Here is a 17,295-nt window from a genome sequence, read left to right on the forward strand (position 1 = left end):
GTCATCTTTCCCGTCTTTTCGCCCAATGCCAGCCGTTGGTACCCCTCCTCAACAATATCTCTGCTCGCCGCTTCAAGACACCGGAGCGAGACCACCCGCGCATGCATGCGAGATCCTTGCTTCTGTACCTGCCGGTCGCTGTTCGTTGTTTTTGCTGCGTCTCACGCCGAAGATCGCTACTCGCCTGTGAGACATTGAGCATTGCTGTCGCAGTAGCCACATGTACTGTGACTCACTTTGGCGATCGAGAATGACGAGCGGCTTGTCCGTGCGACAGCGACATCCATGCATGGCTAGTAGTGACGGCGCCGTGATTCCTCCTTTGTCCCTACCGAGACACTCATTCCGTCGCAGTGGTCTCGTCCGGCGTATCCCTGCCATATACATGCGTTCCGGTGAATAGCGTGCCTGCTAGCAACGACGCCTCGCGGTGCGGAGAGTCACCTAACCCACGCAAGGCAACCCACGTCTGGCGTTCCGTGGCGTTCCTTTCGAACCTTCTAATCGTTTCGGCTGACTACCTTGTTGGTCGGATGTTATGCCCTGTATCGAGCCGAACCGTTGTTGAAGCTATCGAGGAGGCTTTCGACCCTCCATAGCCTACTTCTAGTCTATTTGTCGATAAGGTTCGTGGTGGTACGCAACTCAGCGACGCAAATGCAGCCATTTCCACTTCGCTGGTGTTTAACATTGATACCGTGTAGTACTATGGCGCTGTCTTCTGTGTTGGACCTTGCTTTTTGCGGTACCGTTTTGGCGCCTGTCGGCCGTAGCGCTGTTTCGGCTTGATGTGTCCTGGTGAGCAGAAGTTGGATTGTTCCTTTCCGTTGACAACACCAGCTTGGTGCAAGAATAGTATTGGCAGTTGAGACAAAATCGGGAGCCATAGACCTACTGCATGTTATACATCGTGCATCTTGACAGAGTAGAGACACGATCAAGAAAGGCCATGCAGGCACCCGCCCGATGAGATCAGCCAACGCTGGCTGTGAGCGAGGCTGCATACCGTCTTCTCCATCTCAACCAAGATCACAAGACTTGAGAGAGGGCTACGTCCGTAAAGCAAGCATCAATCCATATTGTGTAAAAATCTGGAGGTCACATAGTAGCGTATGCAGCGTCTAGCCGTAGTCTGAATCCTGCATACCCAAGCGCACCAGCGATCGAGCCAACAAGCATTCCACCTATCCTTCTAAGTAGTACAATTTGGTGCCATCTGTCCCGCAGAAAGGAAAGCCAAAACCCATGGGCACATTAAGATCATTAAATGTGAAACAAGATATCAAGAGAGTTATAGCCCATTAGGACACCGTGGCATCGCCACGCCTTTGGGTCCGAATCAGGGCTTCTACAATTTAGTTGCCTGATAGAGGAGGAATACAGTCATAACTGAGTGTAAGGACAAGACTCATAGACCTTGGGAAGAACAGGACGATACTGGTACAACGAGTCGGCAAAAGAGTGCCTGAATTGTATCGCTTCGCAGAACCCTTGACGCCTTGTAGGAGATGAAAACCGCGATGGAACAAAGATGAATAGCCTCGGTGCTCATTGAGTCGTAGCTGTGAGGCTGACTGAGAGAAATGTATGATACAAGAAGCGAAAATAGTACGACGGCGATGCCGACGTGAAGTTTTTCTGTTGGTGCGTGCTGATGTTACGTGGTATAATTCAGGGGTTGTCGGGAAGTCGGGACGAACCGAGCGTGCCGGGATGTGAGTCAGAGTAAAGGGGTGAGAAGAGTTGCGCACGCGGACGTGCCAAAGTCGTGTCCGAGAAGAAAGACAAATCAAGAGCAGAGAGTATTGTAAAAGTCGGAGATGAAAGACGGCGACGTGCGATGCATCGTTGCCTGGCGATGGCGAACACACTTAGCGAGGTGACTTCTGAGCGAGGTCATCCATGTGATTCACCATCGCCACGAAAAGGTCGAAGAATAGCTTTCCGCCATTCTCCATCTCATTCTGCATCGTGCCGCTGCGCTTGAAGGTGTGTCGCGCACGGATGATCAGTGCGAGGTAGTGCGCTCGCAGCTTCGAGTCGCTGTCCGGAGTATTGGCATAGGCGAAGCGTGCCGATGTGAGGATAGTCGAGCACTGGATGCCCGACTGAAGGCCTTGCTTGCGTAGCGCAAGCTTCTTCAACTCCTGCAGTCCGTACTTGTCGGCCTGGCAGTAGATGACCGTGTCCTTCAAGATCGGTCCGACGACTGTGTGAATGATAGCTTCATTGGCGCTGTTAGTTCCACCGTCTTCCAAGTTCCAGCTCTTCCTCTTGGTATCATACTCTAAGCGGGGATAGTAATCGCCCTTGTAGAGGTACTCGAGGATTGAGGAGAAGACTTCGGGATCCTCATCGGGTAAGTCGATGCGCTTGTTGCTGCTAGAGAAAAACTGATCACGGCAGGCGGACTGGAAGAAGGGCGAGTGACAGAGGACGTCTTCGTGGGCAGCGAAGAGGCGTTGCTCGTGTCCGATGGAAAGAGTGATGATTGCACTGATGGGTCATCGTTAGTGATCAACGTCTGATACGACTGATGAATAAGGTCGCTCTACTTACCTCCCGATCGTTGGCGACGTTTGGTTCGACTGTGGTGACTGGGCCGTGGCCTGCTGTGCGAGCCTCTCCACCTTACGAGACGAATCTTTGAAAGAAGGATTTTTCTTGTGCGACTTCGACTTGCTTGCTCGGTGTTTCGAGAAGCTGCCTTCTCGATACCTGTTCGATGATGAGAACATTTCTGTTGGGATGGAAAGTCGATGATGCCGATGGGAAAACTGGTGCTATAGGATGAAGGCCGACGAGTATTTATAGTTTTAGTATATAGGCAGCAGGTGTAGAATTGTCCGGGAATACGCAAGCCGATAGGGAAGTCCTCAGGCAGAAACTTCGAAAGGCAGACAAGAGGCGATTACAGGCAAATGAGGGCGCAGACCGCTGTAGCTATATAGGCGGGCTGCGGAGAGGCCGCTATCTGCTCAGCGACCAGGTCCGAGTGAATGTCGACGCGAGATTGGACGCGTTGATTAGCAAAACGCGCCAACGCGGTATCACATGAGGACTAATCCCAAAACGGCAACATAAGAGTCAAGTAGCTGCCCCGGTCCTGGTCGAGAGGAGCACAAAGCGCAAGGGGTTGTGACACAGGCTCGGGTAAACTAAATGGATGGTGTGGCGCTTTTTGGGGTGGAGACCGCCTGGACAAAGGAATTGCATTGGGTTGCTCTTGCGCGGCATCGAGAGTGAAAAAAAAAAAAAGCACGTGTACAGGTGCTCGTAAGCCACATGCATCTATTGCTCAGTTGCGCTGATTTCAGGTCAGGGCATTGCTGATGAAAGAAGGGTCCATCGACACTGACTCCCGATGGTCCTCGCACCCTTGCGCTGGGTGCATCCTTCGCTCCGTCGTCCAAAGCTATGACCAAATCCACCACGAAAGAATTCCAGAATAGTTCCGGTGCAACGGCCATCAAATGCCCAACACAGCGACGAATTTTCGCTGCTGACTATCGAGCCGCGGTCGGCCGTTCACATGCTGGCTGATGTCTGTCGTTACTTACGCCGTGTTCCGTGCCCCTGAGGGGGCAAATTCACGATGAGGCGCTCCGGGAGACCGAAACGCCTCTACCCGCTTCCCCGCTGGGACGCATTGTGAAATGCGCCAAGGATTTATGCAGTGCCGATCAAGGCTGAGATGCGAGGGGTGGAGGTGTTGGTGGGGCGCGCGTAAGGCAGCGATGCTTTCACGACATCAGGAGGTTCGCGCGTTATCACGTGTGCACTTCCAGCCAAAATGGGAAGAATCGTTGGTCTCTATGATTTCCGAAGCCGCTTTGTGAGGTGTGAATTTCATAGGGCATTCAGAGACAATATGCAGCCCTGTCATGAGAAAATCTGGAGTTCCAGGGTCGTGGATATTGCACGATTTTGTCTATCCTTTCCTATGATACAGGTGCCGGGCCTTTTCGCCGGTCTTCGCCAGAGCACATGGTATCTCAACATCAATCCTCGTACTCCGCCGAGATGCCAGCGCCGTCTGTATATGCATTTGCAAAACAGAAATGGACAACACCACCTTTCCCACCGTCCCGGCTGTCCCCACTATTGCCAATGTCGTAGACAACTATAGCGATGGGGACATTATAGTAGATCCAATAAGCATATAGTAGCTCTGCAGTACTTTGAACGCACGGACACCCTGATCGCACTTAGGCTCTGGTAGCGTCAGGGGAACAATTGTGGTCAATTAGTTTTGTTGTGTTGTATGGCTGTTGCTAGTCGCGCAGGTACCGCGGTAAGGAGCCACGATGTGAGAGCTTTGATGACGATAAGAAGTCAGAGCTGGATACACTCTGTTGTAACTCTAGTCGACGACAACCTGTATTTTTGACTTCTTGTAGGGGACGTTGGTGACAATGCGGGTTTGTCGTCGAACTTCTTCTTCATCGTCGCTAACCATAATGGCATGTCTTTTGCTGCCAATTGTCGCTGAGCTTCCTGATGAACTGCTCTCTTCACCTTGATGCTGCGTGCTTGGTGCCATGAACCCCCGGAGACTGCGCATGGGAGGCGCTGGCTCGCGATCGGACACTGCAGCTCCTGCTTCCATTATCTTGATACTCTTTCTCCATTCTTTCGGATCGCGCTCTATATCATGCTTGCCAACATCGAATCCATTGATGGTTTGTAAGTCCAAGGCGTCAGCACGACTATCCGCCCAGTACCAGGTAGTACCAAGATTGGACACAATCCTCTTATCGTTTTTTGAAGCAAAATGCCGCGCGTCAAGAACTCCATTACGGCCGCTATCTGGATTCGGATCTGGAACCCAGGATTCCAAAGCGTTATGTTCGTACAAGCGACCCACGATACGGGAAAACGGCACCGCAAGCTCTTTTGTAGCCGGATGCAGTGGGTACCAACTGCCATACCCAGACGCTGATTTTGGTATCTCTGCGTTCTGCTCACTTAGCCATTCTTTGCTTGAGCGTGAAGCTACTGTGGTATATGCTGAGCCATAGATCCATATCTCGGAATTGTAGTGTCGTCCTTCGTCGTAATCGTTGGAAGAGGCATTATCGAGATTAGAAAGCTTCAGCCTAACTGTCTTCACGACAAGGACATCTGTAACAGCATTGTCCTCATCGCCAGCTTTCGGTGCAAGACGAACGGTATCACCCACTGCAATCAGCTCTGACCCAACGTATATAGCGTGACAGTAGATCTGAGCATCTGGCCACTTGCCGTGAAAGCGGTGCTTGCCCACCAGAGACATTGTAGCCGAGACGGTAAATGCATTCTGGATAGTCGGATGCCGCTCATCTCGCGGAATGTACCCAACGTAAGCCTCCCACAGACAGAATGGACGCGTATGTTCTATGGGAACATATGTGTAACGTTTTGACAAAGACTTGTTAGTTTCATTGGGGTTCGGTACTGGCTCCACGCGAACGCCCGTTCGACTCACATACCAATCGCTCTTACCATCCTCTGCAGGTTCTGCGGGAGCTTGACCAACAATGCCTACCTCCCACACAGCCTGCTTGACGAACTTGTGGGTGTTGGGATCGTAGACATGATATTCGCATGTCTGAGGATCTTGTGCAATCTCGCAGCCTTCGAGTACGTTTCGGACGTAAAGAAGTATGTCGCCCACACGAGGTATCCACTGCGGGTCCCGACGTACCTTTTTCAATAGGTCTGGAATAACTTCTTGCTCAGCACGCCACTCAAGACTTAGAGGTTCTTTGATAGTCTCGTCCAACGTGCCGAGACGCTTGAGTTTGTCAATGAGGTTACGATATACGTCTGGTGTACCGTCTTCATCAACGCGAGAGGTGTCCATACCGGCGAGCGTCACGTTTGGGTGACACATGGGTTTGTATAGCACTTTGGCGGGATGACCATTCATAGGGCCTGCTTGGAACGTGGTGATTGGTTTCTTGAGATCTGTGCCACGGCCGGACCTTGAGTTCGCGCCGCTGACTCTTGCCGAGCTTGAAGGGCTTGAATCACCCTTGGTAGAATTGCTCTTGTTAAAGTAACCGCTGGTCGATGGTGGCCTACCGGGAAGCACACCGCCACGTGGGTTACAGACGGTACATGGGCAGCCCATGGTATTGCCATCGTGCTCCATCATGTGCTTGAAATGTGGGTAGAAACGATTGGGTGAATCGAATTGCTTATGATCAGGATGGCCGAAGAGGTACTTGTCTTTGATTCCACTTGCGCGAGGACGTTCCTGCAGCGTGTAGCCCACGGGCAGTCGTTCAAGGATGTACTTGACTCCCGATTTGGCCTCACCCCGATCTTGCATCCATTGCAGGCCAATGCGCTCCAGATACAGAGTCGGCGGATCAATGAGGGTCCAGGTCGAGTTGTCGGGGGGCTTATGCGTGTAATCCCCATCGGAACCGGGCTTGAGCGGTACCACGACCAAAGCAGCAGGCATGGCTGCCGTCTTCCTTTGACGAGCTGGAATGTGGCGCGCAACTCTACCTGTCAGGACGGGCTAGTCAACAAACCTACATGCGTACTTACTGGCCAGTCAACTAGAGCCTACTCGACGTCGGCAATTGTGAGGTTATCTCGCAAATAATAGTGTTGCAGTTCCTCAAAGAAATGCCGGCTGCAGAGTACAACAAGAAACCGAGAAAGGTGAGGGGTTGCGATGTTTAGGAAAGAGGCATGGTTGCGACTGCTGTTTACGAAAGCGTTTGTGGGAGCAGTCGCGTGAAGAGGCGGATTCTGTGCCGCGAAATGTGTCGTGTACGCGTTTGAACCTCATTACGCGCGTTCGTTGGTCGCTGAGGTCGCTGCCCAGGTGTTCCCTCACCAAGTGGCACGTGACCGTTTGGAGCCTATGGAGCCTATCGTATCCTGTCCCCAAGTGAGGATGACTGAACGGTGGTGTTCGCAGAACAGCCTTGGCACAGGGTCCCACAGCCCTGTCATCCTTGCGAATTACGCGAGTCGTGCATGTCATGCAGCGCCCTGACACACCCCACGATATGCTCTCTACAAGTAGATGCTACATGTCGGAATCACACGTCGATGTTCATTGCAGTCCAGCTCCCGCTGATGACCCGATATCGATGCTCCCGCTCGTGTTCGACGCCCCTTCGCTAAGGAGCTGAACCTCTTCCCGGCTTCCCACCTCTAAAAAGCATGGCGTAAGTCTAGATCGACACTCAGATTCAGTGCCTCGCAGCAGCGCTATTCCCGATATCGACGCGAACAGCTGATGTTGGCACTCAATAGGTCGGTCGGCTACCGTCTGACTAAACACATCGAGGCAAAAGGCAGTCCATAGCATTTGCGCCATGCCGTCCACGGGAGGAGCTAGGTCTCCACGTGCGCCGTCCCCAGTGTTCAGGGAGCCAGCCATGGGCTTGCCGCCCGTTGTCCTCAGATTCCTCATTCTTTCTCCTTTCATCACCTCACTTCGGAGTGATCCCTCGAGCGGAGGACCCTGGCGATGTCCATCGTTGAGCGGAATAGACAGGCTATGGTTTGTTGAACGCGTCGATCAAAAAGCAGTACGAGAAAAGCAAAGCACTCGTGCTGAGCATGCAAAGGAGCTGGAAACGGACCTCGGGATCTCGTGGTACACACGACGACACTAGCGGGATTGCTTCAGCAACCCTCCTATACTACAGCTGCTCAGCCTTTCGCCGCAATGGGTCTCTGGAGCTCTAAGAAGCACTACCTCAACCAGGTCGGTTTCGAGCAACATCAAGAACAGCCCAAGCGCATCTCCACCTCAGCCGGCCACCGCCTCACCGTCATCCTCGAGAATGGAAGCTCCGACAACCAAGCCACGAAGGCACGTGAAGCGCATCGCGATTTGGGACGGAAAAGCGGCCTGAGCCCTATACTGGCTGATGTACCAGAGGACAGGAGTGCGAGCGCCCACTCAAGTGGCTATAGCTTCAATGTATGGAGTGAGAATGAGAAATTTGCTGCGCTGCGGAACCACAAGCAGGTCGCGAAAAGAGGAGGCTGGAAAAGGTTACTCATCATACTCGCAATCATTATGTTATTGATAATCGCCTTGGGCGTCGGTCTGGGTGTAGGACTGAAGAAGAAGAAGTCCGAGAGGTACGCCATGCCGCTCATTGTGCAACTTGACACCCTAGCTAACACATCGAAGCTCTTCCTCCAACTCCGGTACATCCACCTTTGGTACACCCGCCTCTGGTACACCCACATCCGAATCCTCCGACTCTCCAACCTCGACCTCAAGTTCAATCGCGCAACCCTCCGAGTTCCCTCTCGGCACGTACAGCCTCGTAACCTTCCTTGACACTGTCCAAACGAATTGCACGTCCAACCCCATGACCTGGACATGCGCTCCCTACACCACCTACTATACCTCAAACTCCAAGTCCCTCGCGACCTTCAACTGGATAATTTCCGGCTCAAAAGGCGCCTACAAAATCTCATCAACCGACAACCCCTTCAGTCTATCCTTCAAGAACGCCAATCTGGAACTTCTCGACGAAGGAAAGGAGCAAGAGCGGTACCGATTCCAGATCGATCAAACAAAGACGGTCAGCCCGAGCACGAACCTGACATCCGATAACGCCGCTGTCGAATGCGATTTTGTTGGGAACCTACAGGGAGTCATGTACACGAAGATGGCGAAGGAGTATCCAAGCGATCAGGATCCCGACCCAGACACGAGTCACACCACTTGGCCGTACGCCGTGCGTGTCGAGCAGACGGCGGCAGGCGGTGAGGGTGTGCCAAATTGCTACAAGACCACTTCGAGTGGGCAGAAAGGTGATACCGTCAGCCTTGAAGCAGAGGATGCGACTACGATGTGCTCGTGTCTGTATAAGAATTGGCATACGCCAATGTAGTTGTCTCCCGACCTGTGTATAAATGCAATTTGTAAGAGGAGGTACGAGTGGTGTATACGGCCTTGTTTATGGCGCTTTGGCATATGTGCATGTTATTTAGCGTGGTGTCTGTGTCTTTCTTTTGTCGATATACAGGGCACTGGTCCCATACGATATTACATAGCTGCTAATCTATATTGTATAAGCGAGTCGATCTAGCACGATTCTCGGTTGCGAAAACCACGCCCTGTGTTGCGTCAGGATGAATAACAAGGTACTCAAAAGTCTTGCGTCGTACTGTATCGAGACAAGGCCGAGTCGTGTTTTCGATAGGGCACTGTGCCATAGACTTCGCATCCAAATGAAGTCATCCCAATTCAAGTCGATTCCCGAAGCTGTGTCTTCAAATGACTGTAAACGCATCGCGAATCGTAACGCATGCCCGTATGTCTTTACAGTGGTATCATTACTTTCGCCAGTCACTTCCCCTGCTCCCCTGCGTCAATCCTCGTTCAAGGCTGAAGCTCACCTTCAGCAAACGCCCTCCCCAATTCCTTCGCAATCCCCAGCCTCAGTATCCTGATCACGTCCTCGCCCTTCGCACCTCGAGGGAAGCCCTTGCGCCAATCCCATCCCCTCTTCACATCGTCCACCCCTCCACCCTGAACCAACACAGTTGAGCTTTCTGTGCTCACGCCTTCCACTGATCCCAAATCCATACTACCAATCAGGGAGTACTGTGACGAGGCGGTTGTCAGATTGGATGTCGACTTTTGAAGCGACAAGCGAGAACCGCCCGCGGCAAGTAAGGTGGTAGATAGCGCCTCTTCGCATTGTGCTCGGATCATGCTGGGAGCGGTCGAGAGGTCTTCGACGGCGGCGAGGAGTTCGTAGAGGTCACGGAGAGTGAGCGTGCGTTTTGGCTCTGGGACAGTGTTAGCCACCGTGGTGATACTTTAGGGAAAACACATACGGTTGACGAAGACAAGGACCTCTCCAAGTAGAGGTAGCAGCACGTCAACTTGGACGACAGTTTCAACTTCCGGATCATAGAGGCCTCCTCGAATACTTGACGCTGCGCTAGAGATTATAACGGTAAGCGCATTGGCTGCTGTCCGCTTTCGCGCCAATGGCCGATGAGCTGGTTTCTCGCCGTCCTTGAGCAGCACTTCCTCATCTCGTAGGTCGTAGAACTTCCGTATCGTGGCGTAACCGCTCAGTGAGTTTGATAGTAGCTTGGCAGCTTCTATATCCAGGCTTGCAAGTTCGTTCAGGCTCTTTTTCGGCGAGGTTATGAGCTTCTTGAGGGAGGTGTCTAGCTCGTTTAGAGGTGGGTAGGCGATAGATTTGACGAGACAGTGGGCAACAAGCGCTCGCAGAACTTCCTGAATCTTCGGTCCTGCGCGTGCACGAGCGTAGTATAGGATTGCGTCCCCGTAGTTCTGGGTATTGGCTTGAAGGTGATCGGCAAATTTCTGTCAAGCATCAGCCATGTACCTGAGTAATATGGTTTGTTTCAGTGTGGTGAAAAGAAATTGTACCTACCCGAGCAATGCTAAAAGCCAAGTCAGACAAGCCCATGCTGTGGCAGAGTTGCGTGACCTTATCAACCTGCTCTGCCGAGGCAAGAGGAAGCTCGTCAAGTATCTTTTGAATCCGTTCGTTTCCAAGCGCTGTGTCATCCAATCTTCCCAAGATCTCAATGGCCAGCTCCCACCCTGGTCGCGATATGTTTCCATCTTGGCTCTTCAGCTGGTCTCTGGGCGAGAGTTGGTCGGCATAGGCGACGAGGAGGTCGTCTTTAGATAACCCAGTCCGTATTGGTTGGTTAAAACTCAGAAGCATTAAGTCACTCTGATCTAGGTGACCAAAGATACCATCAGAGCGCTTCAACCACCCACCCGCACTAGCCACTTCGGCAACCGCGGACGCTGCTACGAGTGAGAGGCTGCGTAGTATATATAAAGTACCCTCAACGTTGTCGTCGAGAATGCTTGCAACGCCCACCTCAAATACATTGTTAGTCATGAGCGTGAACGACTCGTCGCCGCCATCGAGAACGTAGGCTAGAGCAGCTGCCAATCGTTCAGTATACGCTTTGACGTCCGAGATCTGTGAGCGCTGTGATTGAGAAAGAGGACGACGGGTAGCTGCCAGACTTCCTTGAGCAAGCAAGTCTTCTTCACCGTCCCACCAGATCGTAAGCAAGAGAGTTGCCTCAATCCAAGTCTCTGAGCACGTAACAAGTTCTCCCTCGTCGCCAATTAAGTTGTTGTAAAATTTCAGGAGTCGATCGTATACGGACCAGGGCACCTTGCACTCCACCTTTCGACTATGGGTGCTGAGGCTGAAGTTCGCACGAGACTGGGAGAGGCCAAAGTAGGACCCTCCCAGTGATTGAGACATTGAGAATCGGGCCTGGCTTTCTCCTTCGGCAAGATCTTCGAGATTACGCTTTGCCTGACGTGCCAGCTGCCGGAAGATGCTCCAGTCATGGCCCTTTACATTCCAATCGTCATTCAGTGCGGGACACTGACGCAGCAGGTTGACAGCTTCTTGAGCAGCATGCGTAGCATACTCAAGTTTAGAGCCTCTATATCCAGGAGTTCCCTCATCGTCTTGTGCCGTATGTGCGACCGAAAAGTTTGCTCCGGTAAGAAGCTCCAGAGTCGTTGTAAGCTGACCGCGCAAAGCTGTGACTTGTACTATGTCCCAGAAGTATACGTGCCCCGAGTATCCACCGGGTTGGCTTAAGACAGTGTTTATCTCATCGTCTACGGGCCGTTGAGTATTAAGCCATTCAAGGAGTACTTTGGGTATGGGTGCAAAGGATTCCGAGTGACGCTGTATGAGCGCTCGGGATGCTGACAAGGTGCGCTCTTCAGCGACAAGGCGATCTGGATGATGTATGCCGAATAGTAATTCTGCCAATGTTGTTGCATTAGACAACTTCTTGGCCGATGAGGTTCGCCAAAGTGCGAGCAATCCTTGTGCAGTGTCCCCCAAGGGTTTAGCCTTCGACCCCTCGCCATCCGATGCGTCTTGTAATTTCGCCAGCAGGCGCTCTGTCTCTAGTATAACGTTGTCCGACTCGACCAAGGTTCCGCGATCCGCCTTGGACGTGAGGCCCTTAGCTAGATTGGTCAGGTCGTACTGGTGTTGCTTCGAGCCGCTCTGAACGACCCTTTGCCCAGCATTATACTCGCCCACGCTAGATCGTGATGCCAGTGACTGAGACAAGCTATCCCTGGTTCTTATGCGACGCTCGTGTGGATTGTCAAGCTCATCGTCCTCTTCCCCTTCTGCGTCGTCTTCCTCCATCTCATCGTCATCTGGCACTTGGAACTCTCTTGTGGCTGTCGGACTGTTCGGAAAGCGGCCAAAGCCAGAGCTCGAGGCTCGCCCACGCTGCGATCCTGGTCTCCCCTCGGACGATGTTCTGAAGTGACCTGAACCGACGCCTTCAAAGAGCTCATTCTTGGGCGGTGAGCTTCCAAGAAACAGCGGCGGATGAGAGTTGGGGCGACCGGGTTCGAGAGTTGGCTTTGTACCGAAGAGATTGCCTGTTGGAGGTGGACCGGCCGGGGTAGAGGAGATGAATGATTGACCTGGCGGTGGCCCCGCGGGCGTTGTTGACGGTACGTTTGTGCTATAGCCATATCGCCCGGGCGTCGAGGGCGGCGACGAAGAGTCGGGCACGCGGAACATGATGCGTTTGTTCGGATGGAGCTACGCTCTCGGGCGAGCAACGAGGCTTGTCAGGCTGTTGCGCAATTGCACGGACAGGTCGAGGTTGGCTACGGCGTGCGGAAGCCCATCACCGTTGTGCACGCGTGACTTGAGCAGTGGAATTGGGTAGTGCACGGGCGATTGTCCAGCTGCAGCGCCGCACTCATAACCTTCGCGAGAGCTTCACCAAACAACGCGCACATTCCTTGGCGCGAACCTCTTGGCAGAGAGCGGCGAAACGTTGATCCGCACGTCGTTCCGCCTCTTCCTTTGCAGCTTGTCCTAGGCGCACGTCGGAGATGAAGTCGTTCAGATCGTTCCTACAATCCCCACATGCCCTCGCTCGCGTTACACACATGCACCTCCGCTGGACAGTCACTGGAGTGGCCACGCAGCCTGACTCGCGCACGAGGCCCAGCAGCCGTGTGGGTGAGGCATGCAAGCGGCCATCTGAACACTGTTCATGTGGATCCAAGCGCCGGTGTAGGTGAGAGTGCTACCCCAGGATCTACTTTGCACATGCCAACCTGGAGTGCTGCCGCAGAGGGGCCCATCTTGGATCCTTTCCAGTCCTCGCGAATATATGATGCTTGCTTTTGGAAGGCTGGGGGCTGGTTGCGGGGCTGTCCCAGTCGGCCATCTCAAGGGAGACAGGGCGAATCGAGACCAGCACCCTCGGCCGGGCAATATCGCACGCGTTCGGGGTTCCTGCGCGCATGCAGCATCGCTGCGCCCCAGTTGCCTTGACGAGAGCGACGACCAGGGATTTGCCACGCGTGCTTGTAAGGTACCCGAAAGCCGCTTGCGTCCGCCACGGCAGGCTAGCGTCCGTAGCCTGCTGATGGCTGACCGAGCACTTGACGTACGACGTCTAACGGGCTCCCGCCGCCTACCGAAGCGCTGTCTACTTACTTGCCGTGCCCGCCCCGTCATGTCGTAGACTGCATTTTCCACTGCCTCGCTGCCGTGCGACCCATCCTGCTCAATGTCCGCCCCAACCCTAATGTTTAGCCCTCTGTCTGTCTGTTGATAATCCCGCACCCCGCGCAGTGCCTTGGTCGATCCACGGCGACTTTCAACATGTGGACGAAGACGAAGACCAGCAGCAAGGCCGGGTTCGACAAGCTGTACGGACTGGTGGACAAATTAGGCCCGCCTGTCAATCGCCTTAGCAACAAACTAGGATCCGAAGCTTTCTGGCCCACGACCCTCGACAAAGAGAGCGACAAGGCTGCGCGCATCCTCAAAAGCTTCTGCAAGGATGGCTTCTACCAGGAGGAGGAACGGCCTACCACAGAGGGCCCGAAATCTAAACAGAAAGTGCTCAAGAAGATACCGACAGAGGTACGTTTGCATTGCTTTGCATCGTGGCGCATTGTGCACCACTGACGGATTTCTCAGGTGATCAAGAATGCCAAAGCTCTCGCCATTTTCACCACCATGCGCACCGGTCTTTGGTTCTCCGGAGCCGGTGGAAGCGGCATCCTCATTGGCCGAACGGAAGACGGTACCTGGTCACCACCCTCAGGCATCATGTTACATACCGCCGGCTTGGGTTTCTTAGCCGGTATCGACATATACGACTGCGTTGTTGTTATCAATACACAGCAAGCGCTCGACGCCTTTTCCAAGATTCGATGTACGCTCGGCGGAGAAGTCAGCGCAGTTGCCGGGCCTGTTGGGGTGGGTGGAGTCTTGGAGACGGAAGTTCACAAGCGGCAGGCTCCCGTATTTACATACATGAAGTCGCGGGGCCTATACGCCGGCGTTCAGGTCGACGGCACCATCATAATAGAGCGCACAGATGAGAACGAGCGTTTCTACGGAGAGCGGATAGCTGTTGGTGATATCTTGAAAGGCAAAGCTCGTCACCCGCCTTATGAGATCAAGAGGCTGCATGAGACTATCAAAGCTGCACAGGGAGACGCAGATTTTGACGAGTCACTGATTCCGAGTGAGCCGCCCCCGGCTGACTACGAGATTGAGGCCCCCACAGACAAGACCTTTGGCGTTCCTGATAAAGAAGACCCGGACCCTTATGGAGTACTAGCACTGCAGGAGGCGGGCTTGGATATCAAGGAAGCGGGCACTCACAAGCGGCCCACCAGTGAGCAGTTCGAGTTCAACCCAGCTCCGACCAGTCCTATTTACTCAACATTCAGACGAAGCTTCGATCGCTCAAGCTTTGATGGCCGAAGCGTCAGCAGAAGGTCCTCATGGAGGACCAGCACTATTAGCAGTGTCCTAGAACCGCGGACACCGTCGAAAATGGTGGATACGAGCACACAGACGGACACAGACGCACCCACATCGATACAAGTCCCGCCGCCATTACCTCCACGACAAACTCACACACCTAGCCCTACACTAGCGAACATTCCCGAAACGAAAATCATTGAAGACACACCAACACGCAGGAGTCAAGAAAATGAAGAGAAACATGTTGATTTTACTGCACAGGGTACAGTGCGACAGTCTCAAGCATTCGATGATGTTGATCTAGACGGCGAAGTCTCGGACGAAGAGGAGCCAATCATTGAAGAGATTCATCAAGCCGCAGCACCCCAGCCCATCACCCGCGCTCGCATTGTCCAAGTCGCCAAGCCTATCGCACCGAAGCTTCCTCCTAGGAACCCCTTTCGCAATCGAGGCTCATACCAATCGACCACATCAAATGAGGAGCCTTTCCGCGACGCCTCAACAGACCCGTCACCTCTAGCTGGTCAAAGTCCGCCAGCTACGCCATCGCTAAAGGATGGCTCTTCTGCCTCTTCGATTGATGATTTCGAGCGTCTTGAGCACGTTAATAAGGAGCTCCACCCGCATACTTCGCACGAGACTCAAGAGCAGAAGGAGGAGAAAGACGACTTCCATTCACTCCCAGAGTCTCCTACCAAGGCTGTTCCTGGAGGTTTCCATTAGACGTTCGACTTTGTGTCTTTTTACCGTGCGCGATCATCTTGTGCACCTATTTCCTCTTTGGAAGCATGTTGCATCTGCATTCCCCATTCTGAAATGTAAGGTTACACGCTTCGGCTAAGCGTTTAGCTTAGGCGATGTTGCCTTGGTTGGGCCAAACGCGAACGGTCTGGTGTTTTCTGGTCGACGTATCTCAGCTTGACCTCACTGGGTGGGAATTTGGGGATAACTTGGACAAATTTTGATTGGACGAATTACGACCTTATGTATTGATTATCGCAGCACAGCTTGGCTTGGCTTGTTCCATCACTTTGAGCAAAAGTAGAAGTATTGTTTAGTATGCAAATGAAGTAAAACAGCAAGGTCTCGAATCATCTCGAAGTCTGGTCCGCTACTAGATTGGTTGCGTAAGTAGTCACTTGAAGCTACACGGGAGTGCCGGGCACCAGTAGAACTTCATGCGCGTGCCATTACAGTTTGAAGTAGTTTGGTACGCTACGCGCCACACTTTGAGCTTTCACTGCAGAGACTGGTGAGTCGGACGACAGGATGCTCAGGTGTACCAGCATTATATTCGGAGGTCCCGAAACTAAACTCAGGACTTTTGTGCATGGCCAAGCCAGCCAGAGGCTGCCACTCGAAAAGATGCTCAATTATTCCCGGCTAAGCAACGACTGTAGAATTCTGTCGACTTGCCATGTCAATTGCCATCGTTCCACATCGCTGTTGATAAGGCAGACATGTTTCTGTTCTTGTTCGCTACTTTCTACGAATCAGACTCGATGTTCTTGCCAGAACCGCCTACTGCAATCGCTCGAAATGATGTGAGTTTGCCAGGATGGTACGGTTCGCTTACCATTACGTGGGCCTCGACGAAGATCTACACTCCTTCTTGCATGTGTGAATAGACAGGGGATGATTAGAAAGGTTCAATTTACATTTGCATCAAACAGAGTTTCAAAACTTCTTGATGCTTCTGGATTCTGGACTTGATAATCACTAATTCTGCGCTTGCAGTCTAAAAGACAGAAATGTACATCGGATTGTGTTTATGGTCGATATGGTGACAGCTATGTAATGTATTCAACATGAGGCATATCCTGCTGGTGCTTAGATTTAACAACATTGAAGCAAAGTTACCATAGGTTGACGTAGAATGAACAGTCCAAAGCAGCAGTAGCCTCGGTACTACCCGGTCGAACCTTCCGCCTAGCGCCCGGCCAGAGCTACAAAACCCCACAGCTCTCACCATCACTTTTTCCCCTCAACGGTCTGCCTCTCCAACGCTGCGTTTCTTTGCTCACACACGGACACCGAGCTTGCCTCGTGCTGTCTTTCTATGCAAATGAGAAATTCGGAGTAATCTTCACTTCTTCTGCCAGTGTTTCGTCCGCGAGCGCTGGCACGACTGCCCGTAAGGGCCTGGCGTGACTCACGTCTGCATTCGGCATCAGAAAGCTCAGGGCCCAAGCACTGCGCCTAGCGTGGTGTCTTGGTGTCTCTATGGGAGTCGGTGCGAAGATTGTGTGCGCTGCGGCGCGACACTGTAGTACAATACGCGGCGTATCTGGACTTGAGTAGCCTTTGGCGAAAAAGCGAGGGTATCATTCGATTCTGATTACTCAGGCGAGGCAGGCCGTTCACTCTTTTCCTTCTCAGGTATGTCTGACCGAAGAATATGAAAGACCGAGGATACTACTAATAGCTGTATGCGCAAACCGTCCATTGACCGAAACGCCTGGTGACTTTGCCTCGTTTGACCGCTCGATGCGTCCACCTAATTTTTCCTGCACTTCGAGACCCC

At 52.8% G+C, this 17,295-nt stretch overlaps 5 protein-coding genes across 5 annotated transcripts; 2 read left to right on the forward strand and 3 right to left on the reverse strand.

The window, feature by feature from the left end:
* Window positions 1-1,871: 1,871 nt before the first annotated feature.
* N0V89_002631 (uncharacterized protein) lies at window positions 1,872-2,738 on the reverse strand (the record flags this gene model as incomplete). The annotated part of the gene is made up of 2 exons (XM_056211438.1): window positions 1,872-2,496; window positions 2,560-2,738. The coding sequence occupies 2 exons, from the start codon at window positions 2,736-2,738 to the stop codon at window positions 1,872-1,874; spliced, it is 804 nt and encodes a 267-aa protein (XP_056074911.1).
* A 1,625-nt stretch (window positions 2,739-4,363) lies between these two features.
* Window positions 4,364-6,451, reverse strand: N0V89_002632 (uncharacterized protein; the record flags this gene model as incomplete). The annotated part of the gene is made up of 1 exon (XM_056211439.1): window positions 4,364-6,451. The coding sequence occupies one exon, from the start codon at window positions 6,449-6,451 to the stop codon at window positions 4,364-4,366; it is 2,088 nt and encodes a 695-aa protein (XP_056074912.1).
* A 1,227-nt stretch (window positions 6,452-7,678) lies between these two features.
* N0V89_002633 (uncharacterized protein) lies at window positions 7,679-8,864 on the forward strand (the record flags this gene model as incomplete). The annotated part of the gene is made up of 2 exons (XM_056211440.1): window positions 7,679-8,100; window positions 8,153-8,864. 2 exons carry the CDS (start codon window positions 7,679-7,681, stop codon window positions 8,862-8,864), a joined length of 1,134 nt encoding a protein of 377 aa, XP_056074913.1.
* Window positions 8,865-9,355: 491 nt separating this feature from the next.
* Window positions 9,356-12,551, reverse strand: N0V89_002634 (uncharacterized protein; the record flags this gene model as incomplete). The annotated part of the gene is made up of 3 exons (XM_056211441.1): window positions 9,356-9,768; window positions 9,817-10,318; window positions 10,389-12,551. 3 exons carry the CDS (start codon window positions 12,549-12,551, stop codon window positions 9,356-9,358), a joined length of 3,078 nt encoding a protein of 1,025 aa, XP_056074914.1.
* A 1,101-nt stretch (window positions 12,552-13,652) lies between these two features.
* On the forward strand, window positions 13,653-15,494 carry N0V89_002635 (uncharacterized protein; the record flags this gene model as incomplete). The annotated part of the gene is made up of 2 exons (XM_056211442.1): window positions 13,653-13,916; window positions 13,974-15,494. The coding sequence occupies 2 exons, from the start codon at window positions 13,653-13,655 to the stop codon at window positions 15,492-15,494; spliced, it is 1,785 nt and encodes a 594-aa protein (XP_056074915.1).
* Window positions 15,495-17,295: the final 1,801 nt, after the last annotated feature.

The sequence above is a fragment of the Didymosphaeria variabile genome, assembly GCF_027946475.1.
Source record: "Didymosphaeria variabile strain IMI 356815 chromosome Unknown scaffold_2, whole genome shotgun sequence".
Lineage (NCBI taxonomy): Eukaryota > Fungi > Ascomycota > Dothideomycetes > Pleosporales > Didymosphaeriaceae > Didymosphaeria > Didymosphaeria variabile.